General features: G+C 34.7%; 1 protein-coding gene across 1 annotated transcript in view; it reads left to right on the top strand.

Moving 5' to 3' along the window:
• The window catches only part of LOC142225115 (uncharacterized), a 294,761-nt gene that overhangs the window by 5,452 nt on the left and 277,092 nt on the right, over nt 1–12,217 (top strand). Inside the window, exons 2-3 of the mRNA XM_075294888.1 lie at nt 357–509; nt 8,179–8,319. Coding sequence (XP_075151003.1) covers nt 357–509; nt 8,179–8,319 — 294 coding nt within the window. The remainder of the gene's footprint in view (nt 1–356; nt 510–8,178; nt 8,320–12,217) is intronic.

A 12,217-nucleotide genomic window follows, 5' to 3' on the forward strand; every position in this document is an offset into this window, starting at 1 on the left:
GAAAAGCAGAGGAATGGATTCATGGGCTTTGAAGTCTGAATTGTACAGCAAGTAGATAAACCGAAATAGTTAAAATACTAAATCCTAATAAACAAGTATGTAAAGTCTAAAGTCGTGCAGGGCCGACTATACGGCTATGCTTGACTTTAAACTTTACATACTTGTTTTTTAGGATTTAGTCTTTTCACTATTTCGGTTTATCTACTTGCTGTATAATTCTGACTTCAAAGCCCGTAAATCCTTTCCTCTGCTTTTTTAAAGAGAATTAAAAGAAAATCTTCTCTACGATCCTAAATAACCAAGCATCGAACAAGATACCCTTTTTCTAATGACAAATTTAACATGCCATTTTGTAGTTATCAAATGCGGAAATGAAAATGTTCAATGTAATGGGTTTTAATAAGAAAGAATCGGCTACCGACAAAGGCATAGGGCCACAAGCACTTAGAAATTGTAAAGATGAAGCAGAAGATGAGGGCTACTACTATGTACATTTGCAATGTTGCTTGGTAAGTAAAATTCCATGGATTCTTGTTCTCTAAAATTCCTTGGGCAAGATGAGCACTAGCAGCAGCAGCAGCAGCAGAAACAGCAACATGACCAAAAATGTAAATTGTCTGTAGATGGTAATAAATGAATGTCGCTCGTAAAGATAAGATGACACAGGCCAATTTAAAAGGGAACATGACATTCGATAGAAAAACCACAAGTTAACATTTTCCAAAAATCTTTAATGGACCAACTAGACTAAGTCCAAGAAGAAGATGACTACTTTCCGTTTGACTCCATCTCCAGCTCGAAAAATTAAGATGATGGTGATGTCGATGCCGATGCGAGAGAAAGAATACGTATATGTGCTTGTTGAGCCTTTTAGATGCAAAGATATTCTTTGAGATACCGGTCGTCCTGTGGCTGATGCTGATGATGATGATGGTGTTCGGTAATGGTAATTCAATTTTATGTTGTTGATAGAACCATGCTAGATAAGGATTTGCTCACTGTGAATGCTTGCGACTACACACAAAATTAAAGTGCAGACAAATACAAGAATTGCAAAGGAATTCTTGGTATCAGCAGCAACTGTTCAAAGTGAAATTTATCGCAACATTGAGAATCGAAGAATATGCTGGCTCATGAATTGCTTCTTTGCAAATTACTATGCTTGATTGACTTTTTAAGGGTCATTTAAAATAAGGGTTCGGTAATAATTAACATTTGTATGCTTATTACTTCCCGCTTATGGTGTTGTGATGATGTGCTTTCGATAACCTATGAATTATTATAGAATATTATTTTTTGGCAACAAGACAATAATAATTTATTAGGCAGCATTCTGAAAAAAATTCTTGCAATTCAATGGCATAGTGATTTATGGAAGACAACAGAAAATTATCTGAATCAAAAGCTAAAAAGATTTTTTGTTTTTCAGTATTAAATTAAAGAAGTACACCGAAAGAATTCTTTTCGTAAATTTTACGAAGAAAAATTAAAAATTACGAATTATACGAAGAAAAATTAAAAATTAAATTATCGTGAATTCTTCATTAAAACAACGAAATTTTCATTCATTTTCATAAATTTTACGAAGAGCGATTTTTGAATATACGAAACATCTACGAAATATTCAACATTAAATTTTCTTCGTAAAGAGTTCGTACTCGTACTTAACGAAATTTTCTTAAAATTTTATGACTTTTGTGAAGAAGGTTTTACGAATTTATGAATATTTTACGAAACATTCTGCTTTAAAATATCTTCATAAAATTTACCAAACATTTTCTTTGAAATAACGAAGAAGTTTCATTGTAATGTTGTAAAATTTCGCGACATAATAGAAAAAGTTTGGTTATTTATATTAACGAATTGTGTCGCTAAAAGTCAGCCAACGAAACAAATTTGTTAATACAACGAAATTTTTCTTTATTATAACGAACTATCTGTTAATTAACGTAACGTTTCGTACTATTAACGAATATTTTCCTTGTATTAATGGAAATATTTCGTTATATCAATGAAAATTTTTCGTTAGCCGAGTTTTAATGAAATTTTCTTTGGGTTTATGAATACAAGTGAAGCAACCAAACTAATAGTTATTCTTAAAATGTAAATGTATTATTAAAATGTAAAGTAGTGATGACATTTTTCAAACTTGTTACTGCAAGCAAATGCACTTTGGACTATAATTTTTTTTTTTTTTCTAAAAGTTCGAACATTTTTTACAAAAGGTACGAAAGGTTTTCATAAAAGGTACGAAATGGATTGCGTAGAAACTTCTACTGAAGACTGTCATCCACAATCGAATTACTTGGGTTGCGGTAACACTTGCCGATGGCAAGGTATCTTAAAATTTCCTAACACCGTCTTCTAAATTGTAAGTTAGCCAATACGTGGTATATATTATAACTAAAACAAGTATATACGGCCGTAAGTTCGGCCAGGCCGAAGCCTATGTACCCCCCACCATGGCTTGTGTAGAAACTTCTACTGAAGACTGTCATCCACAATCGAATTACTTGGGTTGCGGTAACATTTGCCGATGGCAAGGTATCTTAGAACTTCCTAACACCGTAATATATACCACATAGTCCATACGTGGTATTAAGCTAAAAAAGGCTGATTAAATACGTATATAATTAAGTTTAAAGTTTCTATAGAAATATAATTTTGACAAAATAAAATTTTCACAACATTTTCTATAGAAGTAAAATTTGGAAAAAAATTTTCAACAGAAATAAAATTTGGAAAAAAATTTTCTATAGAAATAAAATTTTGACAAATTTTCTATAGAAATAACATTTTGACAATGTTTTCTATAAAAATTAAATTTTGGTGGATTATTTTTGGCTCGTGTGGCAACCAGATTATGAACCGATATGGACCAATTTTTGTGAGATTGGGGATCGGCTATATATAACTCTAAACCGATATGGACCAATTTTGGCATGGTTATTAGCGGCCTTATACTAACACCACATTGCAAATTTCAACCGGATCGGATGAATTTTGCTCCTCCAAGAGGCTCTGGAGATCAAATCTGGGGATCGATTTATATGGGGGCTATATATAATTATGGACCGATATGGACCAATTCTTGCGTGTTTGTTAGAGACCACATTCTAACACCATGTTCCAAATTTCAACCGGATCGGATGAATTTTGCTCCTCCAAGAGGCTCCGGAGGACAAATCTGGGGATCGAGTTATATGGGGGCTATATATAATTACGGACCGATATGGACTAATTTTGGCATGGATGTCAGAGACAATATACTTACACCACATACCAAATTTCAATCGGATCGGATGACTTTTGCTCCTCTAAAAGGCTCCGCAAGCCAAATCGTGGAATCGGTTTATATGGGGGCTATATATAATTATGGACCGATATGGACCAATTTTTGCATGGTTGTTAGAGACCATCTACTAACATCATGTACTAAATTTCAGCCGGATCGGATGAAATTTGGTTCTCTTAGAGGCTCCGCAAGCCAAATCGAGGGATCGGTTTATATGGGGGCTCTATGTAATTATGGACCGATGTGGATCAATTTTTGCATGGTTGTTAGAGACCATATACTAACACCATGTACCAAATGAAATTTTTGCTTCTCTTAGAGCAATCCCAAGCCAAATTTGGGGGTGCATTTTTATGGGGGCTATACGTAAAAGTGTACCGATATCGACTAATTTTTGTATGGTTGTTAGAGACCATATACTAACACCATATACCAAATTTCAGCCGGATCGGATGAAATTTGCTTATCTTAGAGCAATCGCAATCCAAATTTGGGGGTCCGTTTATATGGGGGCTATACGTAAAAGTAGACAGATATGGTCCATTTGCAATACCGTCCGACCTACATCAATAACAACTACTTGTGCCAAGTTTCAAGTCGATAGCTTGTTTCGTTCGGAAGTTACCGTGATTTCAACAGACGGACGGACGGACAGGCTCAGATCGTCTCAGAATTTCACCACGACCCAGAATATATATACTTTATGGGGTCTTAGAGCAATATTTCGATGTGTTACAAACGGAATGACAAAGTTAATATACCCCCATCCTATAGTGGAGGGTATAACAAGTGAGTAAAGTAGAAAGTCGGGCGGGACCGACTATATCATACCCTAAACCACCCCTACTGAATTAGTAAACATAAGCATTTGTGAGGTATCATTGGAGTATCATTGGTATAGGGTTTGGTGAACATAAAGGGGGGTACATGTTTATGGGTGTCTTGTCACAATCTGAGCTGAAATGTCTAATATTAGGAGCTATAGTTTATTTTGCACCAAAAGAGTTAGTATGCCACTAATATTGAGTCCATTATTAAAAATGAGGAAATCGGTCAATTAGTTATGGGTAATAAATCCAAATTTCTGCAAATACGGCAATAGATTTATGTAAGAGCTACATGTAAGTCTAAATACGATCAGCTAGTATATCAAAATTTGAAATTTGAATAACATAGGTTAATAAATAAGAGTATTATGGCCAAATATGACAAAATCGAGCGATGAATATATATGGGACCTATATCTAAATCTGAACCAATTTGTATAATATTTTGCAAGTATGATTGATACCACAGAAGGTCACTTTGTGTAAAATTTGAGTACGATCCGCTAATAAATGAGCCCCTATGGTCAACAATAAGGTTATTAGAGGCAAAAATTTCAAAATCGGTCGATACATATATATGGGAGCTATATCTAAATTTGAACCGATTTCGATGAAATTTTGCACATACAGTTAGTGCTATAGAAGATTACATTTAACCAACCTTGGTTACGATCGGTTGATAAATAAGGGTTTTACGGCCAAATTTGGCAAAATCGGGCGATACATATATATGGGAGCTATATCTAACTCTGAACCGATTTCGATTATTTTTGGCACATATTGTCAATATCATAAAAGATTAGAGTAAGCCAAGTTTGAGGAAGATCGCTTAATAAATAAGGTTTTTATGGCCAAATTTGGGAAAATCGGGCGATACATATATATGGGAGCTTTATCTAAATCTGAACCGATTTCGATGAAATTTTGCAGACTTAAAGGGTGATGAAAAAGTTTACTATGTGCAAAATTTGATCGGTTTGTAAAAAAGCGCAACGTGACTCCATTTGTCGAAATCGGGAGATACATATATATGGGAGATATGTATAATTTTGATCAGATTTCTTCCAAATTCAATAGCGTTCGTCCTTGTGCCCAAAAAACACCCTGTACCAAATTTCATCCAAATCGGTTAATAATTGCGACTGTGAACAACAAATACATGGACTGACGGACGGACGGACACCAAGCGCTAGATCGACTCAGGAGGTGATTCTGAGTCGATCGGTATATGTTTTATGAGGTCTAAAATCAATATTTCTGGTTGGCACATTTTTTGGCCAATCAAACTTATTATACCCTGATCACTATGTGGTTTAGGGTATAAAAAACCCGATTAAATACGTATGTAATTGAGTTTGACAAAAATTTTCTATAGAAGTAAGAAATTTTCTATAGAAGTAAAATTTTGACAAAATTTTCTATAGAAATAAAATTTAGACAAAATTTTCTATAGAAATAAAATTTTGTTGTTGTTTTTTATTGCAGCTTAAAACCATACATTGACTAAACTACATGTGTAGCTTAACCAACAGAGGAAAATAATGTATGTCAAATTTATTTGGGCAAAGCCCTATAGACTGCAAGATGGTTGGATGGACGCACGTTTCGGAATAAATTCAGGCAGTTTATTAAACCCAACAAAAACCACACTTGAACCCTCCGAAAAAAGGGTTCAAGTGTGGTTTTTGTTGGGTTTAATAAACTGCCTGAATTTATTCTGATAATTGGTTGATAGTTTTGCTGCAATGTGGTAATTCCGAAACGTGCGTCCATCCAACCATTTTGCAGTCTATAGGGCTTTGCCCAAATAAATTTGACAAACATTCTTTTCCTCTGTTGGTTAAGCTACACTTGTAGTTTAATCAATGTATGGTTTTAAGCTGCAATAAAAAACAACAACAATGCTTAAAGAACAAAACCAACAATAACAAAAAAAAAACGAATGGAATAACAAAATTTTCTATAGAAATGAAATTTTCGATGGTAATAAAATTTTGACAAATTTTTTTTTTTTTTTAGAAATAAAATTTTGATAGATTATTTTTGGGGAACAGCTATGTATAACTATAGACCGATATGGACAAATTTTGGCATGGTTGTTAGCGGCCGTATACTAGCGCAATATACCAAATTTCACCTCGCACCAAATTTCAACCTGATCGGATGAATTTTCCTCCTCTAAGAGCTCCGGAGGTCAAATCTGAGGATCGGTTTAAATGGGGTTATATATAATTAAGAACGGTATGGACCAATTTTCGCAAGGTTGTTAGAGACCATATACTAAGACCACGTACCAAATTTCAACCGGATCGGGTGAATTATGCTCTTCCAAGGGGCTCCGGAGTTCAAATCTGGGGATCGGTTTATATGGGGGCAACAAGCTTCAAGTCGATAGCTTGTTTCGTGCGGAAGTTAGCGTGATTTCAACAGACGGACGGACATGCTTAGATCGACCCGGAATATATACACTTTATGGGGTCTTAGAGCAATATTTCTATGTGTTACAAACGGAATGACAAAGTTAATATACCCCCCGTCCTATGGTGGAGGGTATAAAAATGGCAAAATTTCCTATAGAAATAAATTTTTGACAAAAATTTCTATAGAAATAAAATTTTGCAAAAATTTGCTATAGAAATAAAGTTTTACAAAAAATTTCTATATATGTTAAATAAAGTTTGACAAACTTTTCTTAGAAATAATATTTTTTTTTTTGGTATTTTTGTTAAAATTTTATCGAAATTTTTAGTAGATGTTTTTTGGCTCGTGTGGTAAACTGGAGGCTTCTCGTTGGAAAAGAACCACGTTTTGTAACTGACCAGTTTCATACGAATTGGCCCTTTACAGTCTAACTTTGTTTTGCATCGGTTAGCTCTGGCACTTTTTAGAACCCCAATGGCTTTATTTCAATCCCATTTTTCAATATGTGTTACTTTTTGGGAACTCCAATGGATTGATTTCAATCCTAATATGTGTCACATCGGCGAATATGTTCAGTTCTCGAGCAAGTTTTCTACCACGGCGGCGTGGATTTCGATCAAATCAGATCCTCAATTTTCTGGCCATTTCTTGTGTTGTTACCATATTATTCGTCCACTTTTTGGACCCGATGGCCTAGAGGCCACACTATCGTGCTTGAATTTCAGCACGAAGAATGTACTACTATGTGAAGTTTTCAATTTAAATTTCTCAGCTATGCGTTGGCATTAACGAATTATATCAGGAGGGGATTGCATTAATGGGTATGGGATGTTCCATCGTATATAGCATACCGATGGGAGGTATAATAACTTTGTCATTCCGTTGGTAATAGATCGAAATATCGATTTCTGAGCATTTAAATTATATTTATTCTTGACCATGGAGATTGATGTCGGTCTTTGTCTGTCTTTGGTAATCACCCTTTCGTTTATAAGTAAATCACGATGGGCTATATAGATCCAGGTTTTGTTGTAATCACCCTATAAAGCGACCTCCGATTTAGATTGTGAGCACTTGGATAATGCTATTGAGATCCGATTTATTTAAAATCGGAAATTTAGAAGTATTTTAGGTTAACCGGTTCATGTTTTAGTATGTTATACCACCAGATTTGACTTATTGGTCTTCTAGACACCACTATTTTTATCCGATTTGCCTGAAAATAGAAAACGAGAGGTATTGTAGGTTCACAAATACATGGATATGGAATATGTAGTGTAACGGTCCATGTTTTGGCATAACCCTCATTTAGATCTATTTCAGGTGACATTTTAGGTCCCATCTTCTTGAGGGAGTATATTTATCAAATCCTTCTGAAATACTATTCATTATCAATAGATCTGCTACAACAAGGGGGTTTCAAAGGAAACTTTTAAATTTTAAACAAACTAACTTCAACTTCATGTTTCGAACTTGAATGAACCGAATAAGAAAGAAATTTGTTGCTAAATACGTTTTGTTCCTACTATATTTCATATCAAAGGTTTCTTTGCTTGTTATCTTAAATGTTTAAGTTTACTAGTAAATATTTGTTCCGAATACAAACTAAAACTCTTTTTCTTTGGCATCTTTCAGGTTTCATCATCGAATATCCTACAAAATTCCATGGCAGGTTATGGACGAGGACGAAATGGTACGGCATCCGGTAGCGATTTGGTACAGTATGATGTACCAAGGAATACTCACAAGCGCAGTCAATGTGATGTCAATTTTGAGGTTTGTATGATAATATAGCAAAATTCATTTTATGACATAAATAATTAAGAAATTTTTCACAAAATGAAAAACAGCGAATCCCTATCTGTGGGAAATATAAAAGAATTACAATGTAAGAGGAATGAACACGGCTTTGGATGGTATGTCTGTTAGGTCCCTTTTTATATTTGATCACTGTTAGAGATACAAAAGTTGTTAATACACTTGACATTTTTGACTCTAATCGACTTTAAATGTGGGCCTTAAAAGATCTGTAAACTTTTAACAAAAAAAAAGTCGGTTTTAAATTGAAAGAGGAATATGGTGAATTTTGAACGTGTATATACCACAGTAAGTTCGGCCGGGCCGAGTGTTAAATACCCACCACCATGAATCAAATATTATAGGTTCCTTTGAAAATTGTAGGGGGTTTGATGACAAATATTCTTCCAAGCAGTTCAGTTCAACCAGTACGCTGCCAAAAAATAAATTTAAAGATTTTAAATATAAAGAATATATCATATTCTACATTTATAAGAACCATTTTGTTTGAGATTTAAAGTAATCGTGAAAATCCCATGGAAGTGTGCAAGAAAATGGCGAAATAACGCCTTGATTTGAAATCTAACATCTGCAGATTTTTACCCCCATTATTTAAATGATTACGAAAAGTAAAATCATTTAAATAATTTCACCCTAGAGAAGTGAAATTCATCTATATGGATGCCTTACCAAATGGACCGATAAAAATTAAATCCGATACACGTTTTTGTGGGTCTAAAATACCAGTATTTTTAATTTCAGGCAAACCGGGAAAAAAACTAAGGTTTCTAGAAACCCAATGATCTAAATCGAGAGATCGTATTTACGGGCACAATGTTAAAATCATGGAAGGATACATACAATATTCAGCACATCTAACTATAGTTCTAGAATATAGACCCCAAATCTGAGGGCCGGGTTAAAAGGGGACTATATCAAAAACTGCACCGACACTCATTATATTCGCCACACCTATTTATGGTCCCAAAAAAACCTCTACATTTCCAACTTCAGACAGATTTGCCTGAAAAAACTACTAGAATCCCAAAAAGTAAAATCGGGAGATCGGTCTATATAGGGGCTTTACCAAAACTTGGATCGATAATCACCATTTTCGTCACACCTCTTTCTGATCCTAAAATACCTATAGATTTCCAATTTCATACAAATTGGAGAACAACTACGGTAAGCTACAAGCCCAAGAAGTAAAATCGGAAGGTCGGTTTATATGGCCCGGTTTATATAGCCCATCTTCGAACTTGACCTGCCTGCGGACAAAAGACCAGTTTGTGCAAATTTTCAGCACGATTACTCATTACTGAAGACTGTAGCGTGATTACAACAGACAACCAGCCAGCCAGACAGACAGGCATGGTTATATCGTCTTAGAATTTCTCCCTGATCAAGAATAAAAATCAATGTTTCGATATGTTACAAACGGAATGAGGAACTTATTATACACCCATCACCATTCTATGGTGGTGGGTATAAAAAGTGGTAAGATCTAAACCTCACACTATGCAAAACTGGATAAGCCGACATTTCGAAATTTTAAAATAGTCGAAAAATCGACTTATCAAATTTAGTAAAAGTCGACATTTTGATTCTGATTACAATTCCCCGTTGCCATACAGTACATCGAAGCAAAACTACTGCAAAACTACCAACTCATCCAAACGATTTTGGGGATAACCATAGAGATGATTTTCCACTATTCCATTTGCCATAAAACTCCAATTCTCATGGAATTGATTCAAGGACTCATGTAAAAAAAATGTGATTTTGGATTGCTATTCACCTGTCTTTTGGTTCACCACAAGGCATTGCAAACCGCCACTCGACGAGTTAAATTTCCCAAGACCTCTATTTCCATTGAAATACCATAGAACATATACATCATTCAACACTACAGTCATATCCTGGTTTCTATGGTTATGCCTCTTTTACATCAAATGGATGTATTTGCAGAGCAAATTAAGTACTATGAGGTTTGATACGTTTTTGCCCAAAGAGAATATGGTGGTGGTCGCTTCATGGATTGTTGATTGAACTGTATAGAATTTCGATTAAATTCAAATTTAGTTTTGTTATATTTGCTTTAGTTGGGCCTTTACTTCCTTTGCGATAATTATGAAACGATGGAGCAATTAATCTTTTATCGAATGTAGTACGAAACTTTCAATACCACTAGCAATCATGAATATATATGGCCAAGGAGCATCAGATTCGCAAAGACGCGTTTGGAATTGTAATATGTTACCTTTGTTAGGTAAAGATTTTTTGTAGACAAGATTTTTATCGGATTTTTCTGATTTCATGCAAAAGTCAGGCGAAACATTCTGTATGCTATTAGACCTATTCAATTGGAAATTTTCGGCAAATTTGAGGTATACAAAAGAAAAAAATTGTTCAAATTTTCACAATGATATTTTTCAAAGGGCAAAGAAAGGCTTAGTCATGAATTCCTCTCGAACTAAGTGGTATGTTACTTTATAAATAGAAATAAAAATGTTGACAACAGTTTTTATTGTGATAAAAATTTGACAAAATTTTTATAGCAATAATTTTGCAAAAAAATTCTATTGAGATATAGAGTTTGGCAAAAATTTTCTAATGAAATAAAATTTTGGAAAAATTTGCTATAGAAATCAAAATTTGCGAAAGTTGTCTAAAGAAATAAATTTTTGCAAAAGTTTTCTATAGAAATAAAATTTTGACAAACCTTGACAAAATTTTGCAAAATATATTTTTATACCCTCCACCATAGGATGGGTGTATATTAACTTTGTCATTCCGTTTGTAACACATCGAAATATTGCTCTAAGACCCCATAAAGTATATATATTCTGGGTCGTGGTGAAATTCTGAGTCGATCTGAGCATGTCCGTCCGTCTGTTGAAATCACGCTAACTTCCGAACGAAACATGCTATCGACTTGAAACTTGGCACAAATAGTTGTTATTGACGTAGGTCGGATGGTATTGCAAATGGGCCATATCGCTCCACTTTTATGTATAGCCACCATATAAACGGATCCTCAGATTTGGCTTGAGAACCTCTAACAGAAGCATATTTCATCCGATTTGGTCCATAATTATATATAGCCCCAATATAAACCGATCCCCAGATTTGGTTTGCGGAGCCTCAAAGAGAAGCAAATTTCATCCGATCTTGCTGAAATTTGGTACATGATGTTGGTATATGGTTTCCAACAACCATGCAAAAATTGGTCCACATCAGTTCATAATTATATATAGCCCCCATATAAACCGATCCTCAGATTTGGCTTGCGGAGTCTCTAAGAGAAGCAAATTTCATCCAATCCGGTTGAAATTTGGAACATGGTGTGAGTATAGGATCTCTAGCAACCGAGCCAGATTTGGTCCATATCGGTCCATAATTATATATAGCCCTATATAAACCGTTCTAAAGATTTTACCTACGGAACTTCTTGGAGGAGCAAAATTCATCCGATCCGGTTCAAATGTGGAACGTCGTGTTAGTATATGGTTTCTAACAACCGTGCAAAAATTGGTCCACATCAGTTTATAATTATATATAGCCCCCATATAAACCGATCCCCAGATTTGGCTTGCGGAGTCTCTAAGAGAAGCAAATTTCATCCAATCCGTTTAAAATTTGGAACATGGTGTAAGTATATGATCTCTCGCAACCGTGCCTGAATTAGTCCATATCGGTCCATAATTATATGTAGCCCCCATATAAACCGTTCTCAAGATTTAATCTACGGAGCCTCGTGGAGGAGCAAAATTAATACGATCCGGTTCAAATGTATAACGTGGTGTTAGTATATGGTCTCTAACAACCATGCAAAAATTGGTCCACATCGGTCCATAGTTATATATAGCCCCCATAT

Source organism: Haematobia irritans, chromosome 2 (assembly GCF_050003625.1).
Source record: "Haematobia irritans isolate KBUSLIRL chromosome 2, ASM5000362v1, whole genome shotgun sequence".
Lineage (NCBI taxonomy): Eukaryota > Metazoa > Arthropoda > Insecta > Diptera > Muscidae > Haematobia > Haematobia irritans.